The 22,308-nt window shown below is 48.4% G+C and overlaps 1 protein-coding gene across 1 annotated transcript in view; it reads left to right on the forward strand.

Moving 5' to 3' along the window:
- TM9SF4 (transmembrane 9 superfamily member 4) overlaps positions 1-22,308 on the forward strand; it is a 37,071-nt gene that overhangs the window by 9,722 nt on the left and 5,041 nt on the right. The window contains exons 6-16 of the mRNA XM_063147455.1: positions 5,623-5,746; positions 7,145-7,263; positions 9,307-9,418; positions 13,203-13,273; positions 13,664-13,796; positions 14,970-15,051; positions 15,147-15,222; positions 16,328-16,411; positions 18,365-18,540; positions 20,163-20,226; positions 21,875-21,994. Coding sequence (XP_063003525.1) covers positions 5,623-5,746; positions 7,145-7,263; positions 9,307-9,418; positions 13,203-13,273; positions 13,664-13,796; positions 14,970-15,051; positions 15,147-15,222; positions 16,328-16,411; positions 18,365-18,540; positions 20,163-20,226; positions 21,875-21,994 — 1,161 coding nt within the window. The remainder of the gene's footprint in view (positions 1-5,622; positions 5,747-7,144; positions 7,264-9,306; positions 9,419-13,202; positions 13,274-13,663; positions 13,797-14,969; positions 15,052-15,146; positions 15,223-16,327; positions 16,412-18,364; positions 18,541-20,162; positions 20,227-21,874; positions 21,995-22,308) is intronic.

Here is a 22,308-nt window from a genome sequence, read left to right on the forward strand (position 1 = left end):
GGAGATCAGTTCAGGTGACACCCAGGCTGCGATCCCTCCCTGAGGACATGTGAGAGTTGGGAATCGTCATTTATAAAGTGCCTAAAGTTGTATTTGTGTTGCACAAATGTGTTTTAAAAACCCAGCTACAGGCTTACAGTCTAATAGACCTGATACAGAATGAGAAAGGGGCAGAGTAGGAACAGGAACACCATCAAATTAAGATGCCAACTCTCTTTAATCAATGTGTGATGCCTAGAGATGTGAAGGCCCAGGGAAAAACCGGGAAAATTCGGGGGGGGGGGGAAACGTGGTTTTTCCCCTTTTTTCCCTGAAGCCTTTTTTGTTTTTTTCCCAAAAAAATTGAAAAAAAATGAAGAAAAAATGGATTACGGGATGTTTTATTTTAGCATGATGAATAAAATGTTTAAGACAAGGTGTTCAGATATTTACTTCTCCAAATGATTTCTAAAAACTGTACAGGATCAGATTATTACAATGTCTGTGCACCAAGGACAAGCAAGTGCTATATTGCTCGGGTCCAGGTTATTTGAAAGACTGTATTCTCCCTTATGAGCCTGCCCGTGCTTTGAGAACTTCTGGAGATGCCCTTCTTTCAGTCCCACCATCTTCACAGGCGCTCTTGGTGGGAACATGGGAGAGGGCCTTCTCGGTGGCCGCTCCAGTGCACTGGAACTCTCTTCCCAGGAAAGTTAGACTGGCTCCCTCCTTGATGGGCTTTCGGAAGCAGGCTAAAACTTTTTTGTTCCAGCAGGCCTTTGGAGAATAGTCTGGCCCTCCATCTATGTTAATGTCTTATAATTTTGTTGTGTATTTTAAATGTTTATCGTTTTGTTTCCCCACCACCACCACCATGTATATTTTAAACTTTGTAAGGCCGCCTTGAGGCCCAGCATTGGACAAAAGGCAGGATACAAATAAATATAATAATAATAATAATAATAATAATAATAATAATAATAATAATAATAGCAGCAAACTGAGACTACAACTCTCCAATGCAAGAGCAAGATGCATTTCTGCCTCTAGGGGGCAGCACTGCCACGGAAGCAGAGACTGAAACCAATACTGATAGCGATAGGTCAGGAAATGAGTCTGATTAAATTTCATGCATATTCATTGAATCTTGGTCTCCCCCCGCCCCTGATCTTTCTCAGTTCTTTTTATGGGAATGGGGGCTTTATGTCTTGACACTGGAGGACTAGCAAAGACAGAAATAATTTTCTTTGTTTCTAATGTTGGTGGTTTCTTCAGGTGTTGTTTTTTTAAAAAACTTTTTTGCCTGCTCATAAACTGGCAGAACCAAAGAGGTTCCCTTACAGTTCAGGTGTTCCTAACAGTTCAGGGGCTTGTAGCTCCATTTGTTACCCCCCCCCCAAAAAAAAAGTAAATTAAATTCGTAATAATTGTTTGAATACACTAGTTTTAATATACCAAATGTAATAATTTTATGCCAAACCAACTTGGACATAATTACATTTTATGTTCCTAAAGTTTCAAAGTGACTTTCAATCTGTAAAAAGTGCTAATATTGCGTTATTTCAATTTTTCCAAAATTTTCCGTTTTTTCCGGGGAAAACCCCAGTTTTTTTCCATGGCTTCAAAATTTCCGGAAATTTTACACCTCTAGTAATGCCGTGGTGGAACAGCCATGGAGGGAGACTGTTCTGGGAGAGGAGGAGCCCAATGGAGGGACCCGGCTTCCCTTGCCTCTTCCTCTCTGCTGCAGAATAATTCCCAGTTGCTGCTCGGCGTTAGTGGCCTCCGCCTTTGCAATGCCTCCATGGCTGAACAGGTGGGCAAGGTGGCAGCGGCAGCAGCTGAGGCTTGCTCTGCTCCACTTGGCTTCATCAAGCAGCGGCTGTGGACGGCTCGTGACTCACAAACGCGACGAGGGATCGTGCCCTCCGGGATGCAGGGATCTCAGACCTGTCCTTCGGCTCACTAAGACTGCCGCGCTTGAAGCTCTTCCCCCGCTAAGAGGAGGCGTGATAGGAAGCAGCCCGCTCCAGTCTGGTGCCCTCCAGATGTTTTGGACTTCAGCTCCCATCAGCCCCAACCAAACTGTCAGGAATTCTGGAAGCTGTAATCTGAAACAACTGGAGGGCGCCAAGTTGGGGAAGGTTGATAGGAAGGATCGCCAGCTTTTTGCGCCTGTCCTGTCCTACTGCAATGTGACAGCTCCTTCCTGCCTTCCTCTAGTCATTGAAACAAGGCGTGGAAGGGGGGGACTGTGAGCCTTTCCCTTTCTAAACAAACCTGCAAGTCAGCTCTTACATGGCTTTTAGAGAGTCTGAAGTCCACGGTGTAACTGGCGTTAGCGCTGAGGACCTGTTAAACTGGGAGAACGGATTGGGCCTGGTTGGGAGCTGAAGGGGAGACAACAGCCCCACCCCCAACCCCCCAGCAAAAGATCCTGGTAAAAAATGTCAGGAAACTAATCAACACGGCCCCTCCGTAACCACCAGTTTGTCCTTTTGATCGTGACGATGTGCTTCCGTGACGCTGTGGGGCCTCCAGTCCCGAATCCTCTGCTGTTCTCTCGCCTCCCAGCTCCATGTTCCTTTTTTGCCACACTGTTCCTAGCCAATGTATTCCAGAGTCCTAAAAGCCTGGACCTTGGGCGCAAAATAAATTATTTATTTATTTATATATTACATTTTTATGCCACCCAATTAGCCGAAGCTCTCTGGGCGGTTCACAAAAATTAAAACCATAATAAAACAACCAACAGGTTAAAAACACAAATACAAAATACAATATAAAAAGCACAACCAGGATAAAACCACGCAGCAAAAATTGGTATAAGATTAAAATACAGAGTTAGAACAGTAAAATTTAAATTTAAGTTAAAATTAAGTGTTAAAATACTGAGAGAATAAAAAAGTCCTCAGCTGGTGACAAAAGGAGTATAGTGTAGGCGCCAGGCGGACCTCTCTGGGGAGCTCATTCCACAGCCAGGGTGCCACAGCGGAGAAAGCCCTGCTCCTAGTAGCCACCTGCCTCACTTCCTTTGGCAGGGGCTCACAGAGAAGGGTCCCTGTAGATGACCTTAGGGTCCAGGCAGGTACATACGGGAGGAGGCGTTCCTTCAGATAGCCTGGCCCCAAACTGTTTAGGGCTTTAAATGTCAATACCAGCACTTTGAATCTGGCCCGGACCTGGACTGGCAGCCCATGAAGTTGTAAAAGGACTGGCGTGATGTGATCTCGCCGGCCAGTCCCTGTTAGTAAACGGGCTGCCCTGTTTTGTAGCAGCTGAAGTTTCCGGACCGTTTATAGCTGTTGATTTAACGTGCATAACTTATTCTGATTGCCAAATTAAGAATTACCTTTGGATGATGGCCAGCACAGAATACTTGTGCTTCAGAGCAGGATACGGAGTTGAGACCGCTATGGTCGCCTTAGCAGATGGTCTACGCCTGAGTATTGACAGGGGGAGGGTGTCCCTGCTGGTGCTTTTGGACCTCTCAGCGGCTTTCGATACCATCGACCATGGTATCCTTCTGGATCGCCTGAGGGGATTGGGCATCGGGGGCACTGCGCTCCAGTGGTTCTGGTCCTACCTCTCGGGCAGGTTCCAGATGGTGATGCGTGGAGATAGCTGCTCCTCAAAGGAGGAGCTGTTGTATGGCGTACCACAAGGCACCATTCTCTCCCCAGTGCTGTTTAACATCTACACGAAACCGCTGGGAGAGATAATCCAGAGGCATGGGGCGGGGTGCTATCAGTCTGCTGATGACACCCAAATATATTTCTCTATGCCTTCAATAACAGCATCAGCTAAGGATAGTGTGTCTCCTCTGAATGAATGCTTAGAGGCAGTAATGGGCTGGATGAGGAAAAACAAACTGAAGCTGAATCCAGACAAGTCGGAGGTGCTTGCTGTCAAAGGTCATAACCTGGGTGTGGAGGTGGGTCAACCAGTTCTGGATGGGGCTACACTCCCCCTGAAAGACTGTGTTCGCAGTTTGGGGGTGCTCCTGGATCCGTCGCTCCAAATGACAGCCTGAATAGATGCGATGCCCAGGAGTGCCTACTATCAGCTTCGGCTGATACGCCAGCTGCGCCCCTTCCTAGAGTTGGAAGACCTAAAGACGTTTGTGCACGCGCTGGTAACTTCGAGGCTTGACTTCTGCAATGCGCTTTACATAGGTCTACCTTTGTGCCTAGTCTGGAAACTTCAACTCGTTCAAAATGTGGCAGGCAGGTTGGTCACCGGTACACCTAGGGGTGACCACATTACATCGGTCTTAAAATCTCTTCACTGGCTGCCAATTCGTTTCCAGGCAAAGTATAAAGTGTTGGTTATCACCTTTAAAGCCCTACATGGTTTGGGTCCAGGCTACCTTCAGGATCGCCTTCTCCCGTGCATCCGCCCTGCACACTCATGTCCTCTGGGAAGAATTTACTCCAGCCAACAAAAACAAGGCTGACGACTATTACCCAGAGGACCTTTTTTTCTGCCGCTCCCAGTTTGTGGAATGGCCTTCCAGGAGAGATTCGTCAACTTAACAGACTTCCAGAATTTAAGAAAGCCGTAAAGACTGATCTCTTTACGGCAGGCCTACCCAGTTGAATTTTAATATGCCTTTTTTAATGGTGTGCTGCTTTTAATGATGCACGGGTTTTAAACATTTGAATTAGTTGTATGTATTTTATGGTGTTTTTATTTGTGTTGTACCCCGCCTCGATCCAGAGGGAGAGGCGGGTAACAAATAAATAAATATATTATTGTTGTTGTTGTTGTTGTTAGCTTTGGTTTCTACCTGAGCTCCGTTCTTATTGGGAAAAGTTTGGGCACACAGCCCTGGCTGCCTACAGGAGACGTCTAAGATGGAGGGCCCCTGGCCAAAGCTTACTTGTGGGGAGGGGAGGCTGTAGTGCAGTGGTTCCCAAAGTGGGTGGTACTGCCCCCTTGGGGGCGGTGGGATTGCATAGGGGGTTGCTAAGAGGCAAAGGGGTGGCAGGGGGGCGCTCGAGGTGGTCTTTTCCGAGAAGCGCCTCTCCAGAAGGTCTGAAAACCCAGAGACATTTTTATGGGAGAAGGTAGTTTGGTCCCAAGCCATATAGGGGAAGAATCCACACATGTATTAATATCGTTTAAGAAGACTCCTTTTAATGGTGAATTGAAATGTTTCAAAAGCACCAAAATGCTAATGAAGAGACATACCCTGCTTGGTGTGCCCTGCCACGCCGGCTGCAAAACAGAAGCGTTTGCTCTCTTTTCCCTCCCTCCCTCAGCAAGCCTGCAGTGCGTCGGATTTTGAATAAATATTCAATTAATTGTTACTGTTTTGAATTTTATTGTTATTATCTTCCTTAGTGGGTCGTTGAAAACCGCTATTCTGAATATTGATTTTTATAGTGTAGGGTAGGGGGCACTGGACATGAGTTTGTGGAACCAAGGGGGCGGTGACCTGAAAAAGTTTGGGAACCACTGCTGTAGTGCAACTTCGGTCATCCCTGGCCAGCATGGCCAATGGCTGGGAATGATAGGGCTTGCAGTCCAGCACATCTGGAGGGCACCACATTGGGGAAGGCCCATGTCCAGCGCCTCATTTGGGTTGCATGTTCCTGCTCCGGGGCCTCTAACGTACCTCTCAATGTCGCTCTGTTTTAGTTCTACCTGCACAACCACCTCTCCTTCATCCTTTACTACCACAGAGAGGATGTGGAAGAGAACCAGGAGCCGACCTACAGGGTGGTTCGCTTTGAAGTCATTCCGCAGAGCATTAAGCTTTCTGGTAAGAGGCGCAGCGAAAGGTGTCTCTTTGGGGGGGACCAGGGTGTCTTCGTCCCGTTAGGGATCAGCGAATATGGATCCTTCCCCGTTCTGTGAACATGTGTGCCACGACACAGGCTCTGAACGACAGACCTCACTGCTGCCACCACTTCTTATGGGGCGACACAGGCTCTGAACACCAGACCCGGCCGAGGCTACTCCCTGCTCAAGCCAAGCACCACCGCTTGATACGCCTGAGGCAAGGGATAAAAACCACCTTCCTCCAAACTATGTGGAGAAAGGGGTTTAAAATGGAGAAGGATTTAATATATATATATAATAATGCGCTGTGAGTTATATCTGCTTAGGTGAATGATTGTCAGAGTGGGTGTTATATGTGTAGACTTAAGATGATAAACGCCAAACAGACACGTGGGACTTTTGTGGTAGTTTAAAAACAAAACAATCAAAATTTATTTTTAAAAGTTCACAAGCTTTGTTTCAAATAAACCATTTAAAAACCTTTTTGAAACCTTCCATACAATCCTGTCACTCATTCACATTCGCGCTTTCCTTTTTCTCACACAGTCACTCTTGAACTTTCTTTATTCTCAGTATTGATTAATATACTTCCACTACGTGCACACCACACCCTAAAGACACCACTCACTGCACTGACCCTCAAACTCTCCAGACCTGAACAGAGAGAGCACTAAAGACTCTAAGAGTCTCCCCGAAAAGTTTTCTCAATCCCCTCTTTCCTTCCCTTATATATCACTCCCCCCCTCCAAGACATTCTAACTCCGCCCACTCAGGCCAACATTCTAAAAACCACAGACTTACAAACCGCAGACATACCTTTGGAATTGACTTGTGGGGTGTAACGCCACAGTGTGTTTCAAGGAGGAGCTGTGAGCCGAAGGAAGCCGCTGGCTTTTCTCTCTATGGGGGGCCCCTTGACATCTTTTGGGCTAATTTTCAGGGAGGGCTAATAGCTCAGTGCTTTGCATTCAAAAGGCCCCCAGATAGCAGGGCTGGAAAAACCTCTGCCTGAACAACTGGAGAATGGCTGCCAGTCATCCTAGAGCAGCTTTCCCCAACCCGGTGCCTTCCAGATGTGTTGGACTACAACTCCCAGGATGGGTGGGGCATCCTGGGAGCTGTAGTCCAACACACCTGGAAGGCACCGGGTTGGGGAAAGCTGTTGTAGAGAATACCGGGCTGGATGGACCAAAGATCTGATTCAGCAGAAGGCAGTTGTATGCACCTTTGTCCCCACAGGAAAGGATAAGCATTGGTTCGTCTAGAAGACTGCCATGCAGGGCCGGTGGGGGTGAGGGGACCCCAAGCTGCTCCTGCGGAATCAGGGCACTCAGCCGAAGTAAGATGGGCTCTTCTGACGTGAGGTTTTTCCCTCTAGATCTGAAGGCCGACGAGAAGGGCACGTGCATTCTGCCCGAAGCCGCCAGCTCCGGCCCTCAAGAGATTGATCCCACGAAGGAGAACAAGCTGCTCTTCACCTACTCTGTTCTCTGGAAGGTGAGAGAGCTCGGCCTGGGGAAGAGAAGGGTGGAGGAAAGGAGAGGCTGGCTGGCTGGCTGGCTGGCTGGCTGGCTGGCTGGCTGGCTGGCTGGCTGGCTGGCTGGCTGGCTGGGGAGGATGGGAGGCGCACGAAATGCTATGGGGATTACAGGGGGAAGAAGTCCAAGGCCTGAGGAGCCATAGCCAAGAGAAGGATGAGATAAAGGAAGCCAGATTCCGGCTGGACATCAGGAAAAACTTCCTGATTGTTAGAGCAGTACGACAATGGAATCAGTGACCTAGGGAGGTTGTGGGCTCTCCCACGCTAGAGGCCTTCAAGAGGCAGCTGGACAACCCTCTGTCAGGGATGCTTTAGGGTGGATTCCTGCATTGAGCAGGGGGTTGGACTCGATGGCCTCGTAGGCCCCTTCCGACTCTGCTATTCTATGATTCTATGAAATAAATCCTCGCCGTAAGTTGAGCATCCCTGGACCGATGTTGCTTCAGGTACCAAGGAAGATTAACATCATCTAGAAGTGGAGCTTTTGAGTGGTGGCCCTATGTTGCAGAATTCCCTCCCCAGGGAAATCTTCCATGCCATGCTCCGCTCTTGTTCAGTATTAAAATAGTTTGCTGCTGGGCTGGGAGTTTTGTTTTGTGCCTTGTTTCTTTCAAACTCGTACAACCTGTTTTTAGACGCCACTACCCTCCCCCACAAGACATATTCATGCAACTCTACAGCCTTCAGACATTGGTGGAGTGTGTAATCCCCGGGGTAACAGGCAGTTGGAGTGTGCATTCTTTTTGATAGGGGTAATTGAGGGAGTAGAATCATAGAATAGTAGAGTTGGAAGGGGCCTACAAGGCCATCGATTCCAACCCCTTGCTCAATGCAGGAATCCACCTCAAAGCATCCCTGGCAGATGGCTGTCCAGCTGCCTCTTGAATGCCTCTAGGGTGGGAGAGCCCACGACGTTCCTAGGTCATTGGTTGCATTGTCGTATTGCTCTAACAGTCAGGAAGTTTTTCCTGATATCCAGCCGGAATCTGACTTCCTGTCACTTGAGCCCATTATTCCGTGTCCTGCACTCTGGGAGGATCAAGAAGAGATCCTGGCCCTCCTCTGTGTGACAATCTTTTAAGTATTTGAAGAGTGCTCTCATGTCTCCCCTCAATCTTCTCTTCTCCAGGCTAAACATGCCCAGTTCTTTTAGTCTCTCCTCTTAGTTTACAGTGGGGTAAACTGGAGAAAATATTAATTATCATAAGAACGTAAGTGCCATGCTGGATCAGGCCAAGGGTCCATCTAGTCCAGCACTCTGTTCACACATTGGCCAACCAGCCATCGGCCAGGGACCAACAAGCAGGACATGGTGCAACAGCACCCTCCCACCCATGTTCCCCAGCAACTGGTGTACACAGGCTTACTGCCTCGAATACTGGAGATAGCACACAACCATCAGGGCTAGTAGCCATGGATGCCTCCCGGAACTTATCCAACCCTCATCCCATGCATTTTGGACCATAGTGGTCATAGAATCATAGAATAGCAGAGTTGGAAGGGGCCTACAAGGCCATCGAGTCCAACCCCCTGCTCAAGGCAGGAATCCACCCTAAAGCATCCCTGACAGAAGGTTGTCCAGCTGCCTCTTGAAGGCCTCTAGTGTGGGAGAGCCCACAGCCTCCCTAGGTAACTGATTCCATTGTCCTTCATCAAGGAAAACTAGAATTAATATACAAATAACTTTTAAAATATAGAACTTAAGCATATATTTATTTAAAAAAAACCCTGCATAAGCTGTATGAGTTTATAAAAATAAATAAACATAAATTCTAAAATGAAAAAGTAGAAATAATAATTTTATGCTGTCTAGGCAATTACATTTTTATGTTGTAGACCATTTTGAGGGCCTTTGCTGAAAAGCAGTTCATAATTGAAGGATTGTTGCGTAACTTGACTTTTACCTCTCAGCCTCTGTTTTTCCATCTCTTGTATGGGAATGGTAGTGAGCTACCTCAGTGCATGGCAATTAATCGACTAAAGTTACTAATTTCCTGCAGGAAAGCGACATCAAATGGGCTTCTCGCTGGGACACTTACCTCACAATGAGTGATGTGCAGATACACTGGTTCTCCATCATTAACTCCGTCGTGGTTGTCTTCTTCCTTTCAGGTGAGAGGGAAGCCACTGTGTGTGTGTGTGTGTGTGTGTGTGTGTGTGTGTGTGCATGCTCTTCTCATCAGCTGCTCCATAGTAGGGGTCTTTGGGGTCTTACACACGAGTAGAATGAGCTAGTTCTACCATATGTGCCTGAATGAATAACCAGTGTGAAATAGCCTAGTAGCCAACCTGGATTCAAATCCTAGCTTTGTCACGCAGCTTTGGGTGACTCACTGATGCTTCCTCTTAGCATCCTGTTCACAAACGGAATATTGTTTATAAACCGGCTGGTAACGAAATGAGCTGGACCACTTCAGATTAGAGGAGGGACGCCTCACTTTTGTTTATCTATTTATTTACAACATTTATATACCGCTCCCCATTCAAAATTTCGGAGCAGTGTACAAGATAAAATACAATAAAAGCAGAATGAAATACCTTAAAATAAATTTTTAAAAGAAGCAAAATGAAAAGTGAACCGTGGCTGGTCATTAAGGGAAGGCTTCCTGCAACAATGATGTTTTCAGAGGCGCCGAAAGGAATACAGAGTTGGCACCTGCCTGACCTCCAGAGGCAGGGAATTCCACAGGAGGGGGGCCACCACGCGGAAGGCTCTTCCTCTGGTGGATTCCAATCGGAGGATGGGTCTAGGTGGAACCACCAGGAGCAGGCCCTTGGATGACCTCAGTGACCGGGCAGGTTGGTAGAGGAGAAGGCGCTCTCTCAGGTATCCTGGTCCCAAGTTGTTTAGGGCTTTGTACACAAGTACAAGAACCTTAAACCTGGTCCAGTAGCAAATAGGCAGCCAGTGCAGTTCCATTTTGAATGCTTCCCCATATATATAAAGAAGTGCTCTGCCCACAGAAAATTGGCACATAGGGCTACATTTTCTAGCCCTCTCCTTGCCTGGCTTTCTCTTTGTCGGGGTTTATGTTCTCCTTAATGCTCCCCCTTAATTCAAGGGATCATTTAAAAAAAATGCAGTATTCCATCTTCAGTAGGGCATTGCACTTCATCACCTGGTTCTGTTGTATGTGTAGAACAGGACCCTGAAAGGCTGTGAAGGTATGCAAGGATTGCAATTATACGCGCTGGTATTCGTGGCACCTTGGCCGGTGGCTTTTTAGAGTCTGTTTCCCCCACTAGTGGCTTGTGTGCTGAAGCGCATGTGCTCATGTTTGAATCTCCTGTTGCTTGAGAGTCCTGCTGCCGATAAATAAACCGCCCATAACTCCTGTAGACCACCAAGAGAGCTTTGGCTATGGGGTGGGATATAAATGTAATAAATAAATATAAATAGGGTTACGTTTATAGGACTGGTTCATGCATGGCTTGTCCGAACGAAACGCGTTGCCGTTTCAGGAGCCAGAGGGGAGGAGTCACGGACCACGTTGAGCTCTGTACGTGATAGTTCCTCAAGGCATCTGTGCATTAATTAAGTGGGGCCCTGTGTAAAGTGTGCACACTTGTCTCTGTTATTTTAACCCCTTTTGGAAGTAAAATGAGGAAGGAAGGAAGGAAGGAAGGAAGGAAGGAAGGAAGGAAGGAGTGTGCCCCCAACTCAGGAAGGAAAGGAATGAGAACACCTGTTGTGGGCAAAGGAAGCAGTTCAAGAAACTGGGGGAAAAATAAGTTAAGCAATGTAAGCTCAATAAAACAGCCCATGTGAAAATACCCATTATATTTATTTATTTATTTATTTATTTATTACATTTTTATACCGCCCAATAGCCGAAGCTCTCTGGGCGGTTCACAAAAATTAAAACCATAATAAAGCAACCAACAGGTTAAAAGCACAAATACAAAATACAGTATGAAAAACACAACCAGGATAAAACCACACAGCAGAAATTGATATAAGATTAAAATACAGAGTTAAAACAGTAAAATTTAAATTTAAGTTAAAATTAAGTGTTAAAATACTAAGGGAATAAAAAGGTCTTCAGCTGGCGATGAAAGGAGTACAGTGTAGGCGCCAGGCGGACCTCTCTGGGGAGCTCGTTCCACAGCCGGGGTGCCACAGCGGAGAAGGCCCTTATATATAGTACAAATGTGTAATTTCCTAATAATCAAATATGACAACAAAGAATATATAAAATATTTCCAAAAAAGAAATACACACAGAGGAATCTTAAGCATTGGTGTTAACTTTATTTTATTTTTTTAAATTATTATTATTTAACAACACATGATAAATCACATACATACATAATATAACATTCCTCTTATTTCTTAGCTATACATTCTACTTCTTAACTAACTCACATTAATAAGTGCCCCCCCCCCGCCCCACCCTCAGGATCTTATTCTAGTTTCCAAAATTGCATTGTGTCTGCTGGAGGCGTTCGTCCTCCCCTTTTAACGATACATATTCTAGGAACAATTTCCATATCTCTTCAAAAATCATTGTTTTTGTTATTCCCCTTCTAAATCTAATGTTACATGTTAATTCATCATTTATAGCAATATCCCATATTTCTTTATACCAATCTTCTATATCATAATCTCCTTGAACCTTCCAATTTCTGGATATCCTTCACCTTGCAGCTGTTAACAGGTTCGTTATTAATTCTTTTTCCATCTGATTCCATTTGAGATTTTCATGCATTGATAATAATGCTACACTTGGAGTTTCTTCTAAATCCATTCCAGTTATTTCATTTATTTCTCTATATACCATTTCCCATAAATTTTGTACATGTTTGCAATTCCACCACATATGTATATACGTTCCTTCTGACATCCTCAACAACAAAGTATCGAGTTCTCTTTATTTATTAAGTTTAATTTTATTAGAGTTAGATACCAGTTGGTGTTAACTTTAGTGTGGTAATTATGAAGCATAGTGGGGGGAAATTGGATCAATGTTCTTTAAAATACACAAGGCAGGGGCGCGCGCACACAATGCTAACTATTTATTTATTTATTTATTTATTTATTACATTTCTATACCGCCCAATAGCCGGAGCTCTCTGGGCGGTTCACAAAAATTAAAAACATTCAAAGTATAAAACAACAATATAAAACCATCATATAAAATACAATATAAAAGCTCAACCAGATCAAAACAGCAGCAATGCAAAATGACAAATTTAAAACACCGAGTTAAAATGTATTTATAGACTGTTAAAATGCTGGGAGAATAAAAAGGTCTTCACCTGGCGTCTAAAAGCATATAGTGTAGGTGCCAAGCGAACCTCCTTAGGGAGCTCATTCCACAGCCAGGGTGCCACAGCAGAGAAGGCCCTGCTCCTGGTAGCCACCTGCCTCACTTCCTTTGGCAGGGGCTCACGGAGAAGGACCCCTGAGGATGACCTTCGGGTCCGGGCAGGTACATATGGGAGGAGGTGTTCCTTCAGATAGCCTGGCCCCAAGCCGTTTAGGGCTTTAAATGTTAATACCAGCACTAAGTTCTAGTCCCCACTCACCCATGAAGCACCCTGAGTGTCTTTGGGCTCGTCACTGACTCAGCCTCGTAGGGTTGTTAAAATAGAGGAGGAGGAGGACCGTGTGAGCTGCCTTGGGCTCCTTGCAAGAGGGGAAAGGCAACACATAAATGAAATGATAATGAAGCAGGATACTTGCTGTGAGTAGGTGATCCTTCTCCACCCACCCCAGTGCTACTGTCTGTGGACAAGGGCGAAGGTTGTGGGCGTTTGTGGCCTGAAGGCTGTATGCGAATCCATCTCCCGCGCCCTGCTTTTGTAATTGCTGCACGCGCATGCGGGCGTGTGGACACTTCTGGGCTCCGCAGGATGGGTTGGAATCGGCTCATTCCAGGGTTTCTGCTTTTCAGGTATTCTCAGCATGATCATCATCCGGACCCTCCGGAAGGATATCGCCAACTACAACAAGGAAGATGACATTGTAGGTGACGCAGGACAGGAGCATCCATCGCTGTCTTCTAAGGGTGTTTCAAACAGTCCTCGCTGGGCAGGGGGAGGCAGCCAATATAACTAGTTCAGCACGTCAGGAGAGGCCTGAAACTGTACGTTCCAGAGCCCCGTAGTGACCCGCCAGATGCTTCCGGGAAACCCGTAAGCCAGACTTGATGGCAATGGCAGCCCAGAGGCAGTTTAAGCCCCTGCAAAATTTGATTTGCCTCCCGAAAGGGGAGAGTCCTGCATGTGTTTCACTCGCTGTTGTATTATTATATTTATTTGTATCCTGCCTTTTGCCCAATACTGGGCCTCAGTTGTACACAGCCCTTTTTGGGGCCCCGGTTTCAGTCCTGCCATGTTTGGGTTTCCTCCACAGGAAGACACCATGGAGGAGTCTGGGTGGAAGCTGGTGCACGGCGACGTCTTCAGGCCCCCTCAGTATCCCATGATCCTCAGTTCCCTGTTGGGCTCCGGAATCCAGCTCTTCTGCATGATCCTGATTGTGATTTGTGAGTATCATTAATAACGGGCTCAAGTTAAAGGAAGCCAGATTCCAGCTGGACATCAGGAAAAACTTCCTGACTGTTAGAGTAGTATGACAATGGAAACAATTACCTAGGGAGGTTGTGTGCTCTCCCACCCTAGAGGCCTTCAAGAGGCAGCTGGACAACCCTCTGTCAGGGATGCTTTAGGGTGGATTCCTGCATTGAACAGGGGTTGGACTCGATGGCCTTGTAGGCCCCTTCCAACTCTGCTATTCTATGAAATAGCTAAATTGGGGGGCGGGGCGGTTTAAGTGCCACAGAAGATGCCATCTTACGACTCTCAAATGCAGGCCACTGGGTCTGGAAACAAAGCCCCATGAGAAGAGACTGAAAGAACGGGGCATGTTTAGCCTTGACAAGAGAAGGCTGAGGGGAGATATGATAGCCCTCTTCAAGGACTTGGAAGGTTGTCACATAGAGGAGGGCCAGGATCTCTCCTCGATCCTCGCGGAGTGCAGGACACGGAATAACGGGCTCAAGTTATGGGAAGCCAGATTCCAGCTGGACATCAGGAAAAACGTCCTGACTGTTAGAGCAGTACGACAATGGAACCAGTGACCTAGGGAGGTTGTCGGCTCTCCCACACTAGAGGCCTTCAAGAGGCAGCTGGACAACCCTCTGTCAGGGATGCTTTAAGGTGGATTCCTGCATTGAGCAGGGGGTTGGACTCGATGGCCTTGTAGGCCCCTTCCAACTCTGCTGTTCTATGATTCTATGATTACCTGGAGCAGCCTTCGCCAGACTGGTGCCCTCCAGCACTGTTGGACTGCAACTCCCATAATTCCCAGCCAGCATGGCCCCTAACCTTCAGCTTCCCGTTGCCAGGCATGTCTGCGGTTGCCCTGGTGTCAGGTTCCATCAGCTTCCTTTGGGCTCTAGTGCCCAGGGCTCAGTGTTCTTCCTCAATTCACCCCTCCCCCGTGAAGCGATCACCTTCTATGTTCCAGGGGGGCTGTGAAGCCAGCACCCGGTGCAGTGGTGGGCACGTGTCTTTCCTGAACGTTTTGAGAAGTGCGCGCTTTGAACTGTGTTAGTTTGGAAGTCCACACCTCGGCCCATGCTGGCCCGTTTGCTTTTCGTGGCCCAGCGCTTTCGGAGTGGCGTGGTCTCTTACCCTCTTCCTGCCTTGCCTTCCAGTCGTTGCCATGCTGGGGATGCTGTCTCCTTCCAGCCGGGGTGCCCTGATGACCACGGCCTGCTTCCTGTTCATGTTCATGGGGTAGGTGTGGCCGCGGCCTTGTGCGCCTCAGGCTGGTACCTGATAGGCGATGGGAGATTAACCCTCTGCTTTCTCCCCTCCTTGCCCCACCCTAGGGTTTTTGGCGGTTTCTCCGCCGGCCGGTTATATCGGACACTGAAAGGCCATCGATGGAAAAAAGGAGCTTTCTGCGTAAGTGGTCCTGCTGCCTCTGAGGTCCCCAAGGGGATCTGGGAACGCGCCGTGGGGGTGGCCAGAGCCTCACTTCAGGGAGCCTCCAGGGCCGGTGCTACCATAGAGGCCACTCAGGCGGCCGCCTAGAGCACCAAGGTAAGGAGGGCGCTGAACGCTGCACCCGGAAGCCACTCTCCCAGTGACTCTGAGAGGGCGGCTTCCAGGCGTGCCGTTCCGAAGCCGCCCGCCCCAGCATCCTGGCTTCGCTTCGGCTGGGCGGGCGCCGAAGTGAAGCCAGGACACTGGGGTGGGGGGCTGGGTGGGCAGCTTCAGAATGGTGCGCCTGGAAGTTGCTCTCCCAGAGCGGAGCGTCTGGCCGGGTGCGCCGTTCCAAAGCTGCTCCCACCAACCCCCAACCCCAGCGTCCTAGCTCCGCTTTGGCTGGGCGGGCGAGAAGGTGCCCCGCACCCAGGTACGCTGGGGTGGGGCTGGGTGGGTGAAAGCAGCTCACCTGCCTAGGGCGCAAAATAGTCTGGCACCGGCCCTGGGAGCCTCGTCTTCGTACCGCAGTAGCAAAGGAACTGAGGGGCCGTGGGAAGTAGCCCTGGCATAATTAGTGGGTGGGGGGGAGAATTGCTGGGGTTCTGCATTAGGAAGAGAGAACGGATCTAGTACAGGAGAAATCGGATGTGGCCATTTGAATAAGTGATGCAAACAAAGGGGGGGTTGGTAAAGGTCTGTTTTGCTTCTGGTCCGGGACGGTTTCAGCGTTTTCTCCGCAGCATCTGGGACCAGGTGGGGTGGGGGGAGGCTGCAGAGTGGTGGCGGCAGCGGCAACGTTACAGCGATGATGTTTAGCGTTTTAAAATGGTCACCACGTTGCAGAGCCGGGGGTGGGCGTGCATGCGTGTCCTGAGGCAGAGCGAGAGAGGTTGCCGAAGTCACAGCAGGTGAAATCGGAACAGGGGACTTCCCGATTCGTCTTGCACCAGCTCCCACAGAGGCTCTTGGGCTGCTGAGCTTTGCTGAAGGGCTACGGAACCGTAGGAACCCCACCTGTGCGCAGTGCTGCTCCTTCCCTGGACAGGTCACCATTCAGCCCGGTTTGCTTCCTTCCTTGCAGACGGCCACTCTGTACCCTGGAGTCGTCTTTGGGCTGTGCTTCATCCTGAACTGCTTCATCTGGGGCAAACACTCCTCAGGAGCGGTGCGTATCCTCCTCTCTTTATTATTATTATTATTATTTATTTATATAGCACCATCAATGTACATGGTGCTGTACAGAGTAAAACAGTAAATAGCAAGACCCTGCCGCATAGGCTTACAATCTCCTTCTCCTTGCTCTCTGTGCAAGACACGCCCCTCTTGGTCTACTCTTACCTTCCTCTTGTATTCACAGTTTCCTTTTGTGTCCCGTATGTATTTCTGTTCTGATACACAGCAAACATTGACAAACTATTCTTTTTAAGCTGGCCGGTCATTTTGTCAGCTTCCCTGATAAACACACAATACATTTTATAACTCCTTTCTGTGAATGGAGAAGAGAGTATCCCCCTCCTCAATACTGGTAGGATGTTTCTGTATGTACTAAAAAGACCTTTAACCAACAGTTTCTAAACCCATGTTATCAACAACATTCTGTAAATATCCAAACAGGACACATTTTTGATTGTTAGGAATCTCATCCTGTGTAATTTGCTTGTATGATCTTGCAGGCATATTGTCTGTCTGTCTGTCTGTCTCTCTCTCTCTCTCTCTCTCCTGTTGACTTCAAATCCCTCCTTAAAACCCCACCTTTTGCATACCCTTTTCAAGACCTCCCTCAATTTTTTGCCCTTAGTTAATCTTCATTTTATAGCAGAGTTGGAAGAGGCCTACAAGGCCATCGAGTCCAACCCCCTGCTCAGTGCAGGAACCCACCCTAAAGCATCCCTGACAGATGGTTGTCCAGCTGCCTCTTGAATGGCTCTAGTGTGGGGGAGCCCACAACCTCCCTAGGGAACTGATTCCATGGTCGTACTGCTCTAACAGTCAGGACGTTTTTCCTGATGTCCAGCTGGAATCTGGCTTCCTTTAACTTTAGCCCATTATTCCGTGTCCTGCACTCTGGGAGGATTGAGAAGAGATCCTGGCCCTCCTCTGTGTTACAACCTTTTAAGTATTTGAAGAGCGCTCTCGTGTCTCCCCTCCATCTTCTCTTCTCCCGGCTAAACATGCTCAGTTCTTTCAGCCTCTCCTCATAGGGCTTTGTTTCAGAGGAGGGCAGCCAGAATGATCAGCCACAACTGTTGTCCCACAGAGGAGGGCCAGGATCTCTTCTCGATCCTCCCAGAGTGCAGGACACTATAATGGGCTCAAGTTACAGGAAGCCAGATTCCAGCTGGACATCAGGAAAAACTTCCTGACTGTTAGAGCAGTACGACAACGGAACCAGTGACCTAGGGAGGTGGTGGGCTCTCCCACACTGGAGGCTTTCAAGAGGCAGCTGGACAACCATCTGTCAGGGACGCTTTAAGGTGGATTCCTGCATTGAGCAGGGGGTTGGACTCAATGGCCTTGTAGGCCCCTTCCAACTCTGCTATTCTATGATTCTATGATCATCGTGGTTGCCCTCCCCTGAACACGCTCCAGCTTGTCTGCGTCCTTCTTGAATTGTGGAGCCCAGAACTGGACGCAATACTCTAGATGAGGCCTAACCAGGGGCCGAATAGAGAGGAACCAGGACCTCACGCTATTTGTTTTGTTGTTTGTAATAAAGTTGTTCTTTTGTCCTGGCCATCTTAATTAGATTTTGAAAACTGCTTTCCAGTAAGCAGTCAGAAAGCAGGAATATCCTTTAACCTGCCCCCCACCACCACCTTTCTTCCATGCAGTGGGTCGCCCCAGTTATTGAGCTTGGATTCTGAGCCCTTTGGGGTCGGAATCCAGGGGTCACTCCTGGGTGAAATGCTGAGCGTCGCAAGCTCTGTCTCTGCCTTAATTTCCACCGACCGTCGCCCCTTTTGCGACCCTTTTATACAGTTGTGCGGGAGGGGGTGGGGTGGGGGTGGAGGCCCAGGCCCAGGGGTGCTCCAAAAGAGCGCCTCTTGGCAGGTCCCACTCAACCAGCTGCGGAGCTTCGGCTGGCCGTCTGTTCTGAGGGTTGGGCTACCGTCTGCAGGTCCCGTTCCCCACCATGGTGGCTCTCCTCTGCATGTGGTTTGGCATCTCCTTACCCCTGGTCTACCTGGGCTACTACTTTGGCTTTCGCAAGCAGCCGTACGACAATCCTGTGCGGACCAATCAGATTCCGAGGCAGATCCCGGAGCAGAGGTGGTACATGAAGAGATTTGTCGGGTGAGTGGCCAGGAAGACCTTTCCCCGTTCCGACTGAGCCAAATCGCTGCGGGTGTGGGGGGACAGCTCTGGGGGGACCATGAGCCAATTGCTATGGAAAGCCTTGAAGACGTTGTGGCGTTACACCCCACAAGTCAATTCCAAATGTATGTCTGCGGTTTGTAAGTCTGTGGTTTTTAGAATGTGGGCCTGAGTGGGCGGAGTTAGAATGTCTTGGGAGGGGGGAGGAGTGATATATAAGGGAAGGACGGAGGGGATTGAAAGAACTTTTCGGGGGGACTTGTTAGGTACTCTTAGAGCAGTGGTTCTCAACCTGGGGCTCTCCAGATGTGTTGGACTGCATCTCCCAGAATGCCCCAGCCAGCTGGCTGGGGCATTCTGGGAGTTGCAGTCCAACACATCTGGAGCGCCCCAGGTTGAGAACCACTGTCTTAGAGTCTTTAGTGCTCTCTGTGTGCAGGTCTGGAGAGTTTGAGGGTCAGTGTAAAGAGTAGTGTCTTTAAAGTGTAGTGTGCACGTAGTGGATGTATATTAATCAATACTAAGAATAAAGAAAGTTCAAGAGTGATTGTGTGAGAAAAAGGAAAGTGCGTATGTCAGCCTTCCTCAACCTGGGGCGCTCCAGATGTGTTGGACTGCATCTCCCAGAATGCCCCAGCCTGGGGCATTCTGGGAGTTGTAGTCCAACACATCTGGAGCGCCCCAGGTTGAGGAAGGCTGGCGTATGTGAATGAGTGACCGGATTGTATGAAAGGTTTCAAAAAGGTTTTTTAAATGTTGCTAGTTGAAACAAAGCTTGTGAACTTTTGAAAATAAATTTTGACTGTTTTGTTTTTAAACTACCACAAAAATCCCACGTGTCTGTTTGGCATTTATCATCTTAATAAGGTTTACACATTCAGCACCCACTCTGACAATCATTCACCTCAGCAGATATAACTCACAGCACATTATTATATATATTAAAAGCGTTCTCCAAATTAAACCCCTTTCTCCACATAGTTTGGAGGAAGGTGGTTCTTATCCCTCGCCTCAGGCGTATCAAGCAGTGGTGCTTGGCTTGAGCAGGGAGTAGCCACGGCCGGGTCTGGTGTTCAGAGCCTGTGTCGTGGCAGACGCCCCTGGGGCTTTCCCCGTCCTCCAGGCCCTCCTGCCAGCTGGGACATGGGAGGGAGCCGGCGTGCTCCATTGCCGCTTCTGACTGGGTTTGGGGTCCAGCTTCGCTACCCAAACTTGGATGGCTCCCTTCGAGCAGCTCTGAGCCCCTTTGGAAGGACGGCTGTTCCGTTGCTTCCTCAGCAAGAGCAGAACATTCAGCCTCTTCGGCTTCCTTGTATTGTCCCGCTGCTGCTACCACCAGCGACTGACAAAAAGCAGCGCGGAGCGATTGTCTTCCTGCTTTCCTTATGGGCTTCCCAGGAGGCCTCCGGCTGACTGTGGTCAGAAACAGGGCGCTGTTCTAGACGAGCTTTGATCTGACCCATGTTCGTAACGAGGAGGCCCCAGGTAGCACACGTGGCAGTGTTCTCACCTGCAGACAGGAACGGGCAGTCGTCGGGTTGAAATCTCACCTCACGGAGCGCGCGCGTAGTAACCGTCCCTGCTCTCTCTCTGCTCCTTAGGATTCTGATGGCTGGGATCCTGCCTTTTGGAGCCATGTTCATTGAACTTTTCTTCATCTTCAGCGTAAGCACCGTGGACACCCCCTTTCTTTCTGGGGTGGGGTTCCCAGTCAGCTGCCACCACCTGCTGTTTAAGGAGCAGTGTTGGAGATGGGATGGGGAGAGGGCGGAATAGGGGGGGTCACCGCTCTTTGCTCCCTCCGATGGCTGTCAGGCTCTTGGGCGAAACGGGCCCCAGCAGCGTCTTCCTGCATTGGTCACAACCGCTCCAAAGCTGCCAGATGTAGCTCATTCTGACGGTGCCGGTGCTTTCTGTAACTTATCTTCGCTTGGGAAATATTTATTTATTTATTTATTTATTACATTTATATGCCGCCCCGTAGCCGAAGCTCTCTGGGCGTTTTACAAAAGTTAAAAAACAGTGAATGTTAAAAAGTATACAAATTTAAAACCCTCAAAAATATATAAAAATAACAGTGTAAAGCAGTATCCATTTTAAATGACGACAGTTCCTGGGGTCCATTAAAAAGCAAACAAACTTAGCATGTGTTGTTAAATGCTGTTAAATGCCTGGGAGAAGAGAAAGGTCTTGACCTGGCACTGAAAAGATAACAATGTTGACGCCAGGTGAGCCTCATTGGGGAGATCATGCCATAATTGGGGGGGGGGGGGCACCACCGAAAAGGCCCTCTCCCTTGTTGCCATCCTCTGAGCTTCCCTCGGAGTCGGCACTCGGAGGAGGACCTTAGATGTTGAGCGCAGTGTACAAGTAGCTTCATGTCGGGAGAGGCGTTCCATCAGGTATTGCGGTCCCAAGCCGTGTAAGGCTTTATAGGTTAAAACCAGCACCGTGAATTGGGCTCGGGAACGTATAGGCAGCCAATGCGAGCGGGCCAGAATGGGTGTTATATGCCTTCGGGGGAGTGACTAGTGTTGGAGTGCAGAGGCAACTTTCACCAGATTGGAGGCGGGGAGTAGTGTGGTGGGTGAGGAGCCTGGAACATTTTCCGGATTGTTCTTTCTCAACCTGTTTTGAGAGCCAGCACGGTCCAGTGGGATAGAAGACCAAGCCTGGCTCAAGGAGTCTTGACTGGGGGCAGCTTGACTACAGGAACATCCCAGGCAGACACCTGGGCAGCAGCAAGTCTTGGTGAAGGGGGCATCCAGTCTGGAGATGTAAAATTTCCCGAAACAACGGGGAATTCCGGGCGGGAACGAGGGAGGGGATTGTTGCTGCCCAGGTGTCCTCTTGGGATGCTCCTGTAGTCAAGATGGCCCCAATTGGGGATGGGAGTGGGGGGGGGGGGCAAGGAGGAAATGAAAAATATGCAATACTTCTTTTTTTTAGCATTCTTCACAAGACAATTTCTTGTAAATAATTTCTGCAGACTTTATAACGACCCCCTGAAGAAGGGCCTAAAAAAGAGAGAGGCTGAAACGTGTCAGGCTTTTGTTTTAATCTTTGTAAACCGCCTAGAGATCTTTGGCTATGGGGTGGTCTATAAATGTAAAATAATAATAATAATAATTTCTAGAGCATCCTGAGACTTTCTTCCCTTTTTGTGTGCATCTTGGATGCTCACCTGACTTGCTGTCTCCGCTTGATAAGCGTCCTGTTCCTCAAGCGCTGTCCCACCATGGTCTTGTCTCCTTCTCTTTGTATATGTGCATTTCTACGTCTCTCTCTCTCTCTCTCTCTCTCTTGGATACAGGCAATCTGGGAGAATCAGTTCTACTACCTCTTCGGCTTCCTCTTCTTGGTATTCATCATCCTCGTTGTCTCTTGTTCTCAAATCAGCATCGTCATGGTGTACTTCCAGCTCTGTGCTGAGGTAAGGTGACAGGTACATCCTAGGGAAAGGGGCAAAGGAATGGAATGCGTTGCGCTCGGCTCTGTGACGCGGAGATGAAGGCCCCTTGCCTTGTAGAATCAGGTATCTGGGTTGCAGTCAAAAGGAAACATCAGGTTGCATCAACAGAAGTATTGTTTCTAAATCATGGGAAGTAATCGTTCCACTTTGACTTGAAAACTTGACCCGGTTCACACATAATGGCAATTCTTTTTAAAATAATAATAATAATACAAGAACAACTTTAATTCATATCTGAATACTTTACAAAACACCTCTTTACATTATTCAAACAG

Source organism: Elgaria multicarinata, chromosome 1, assembly GCF_023053635.1.
Source record: "Elgaria multicarinata webbii isolate HBS135686 ecotype San Diego chromosome 1, rElgMul1.1.pri, whole genome shotgun sequence".
NCBI lineage: Eukaryota > Metazoa > Chordata > Lepidosauria > Squamata > Anguidae > Elgaria > Elgaria multicarinata.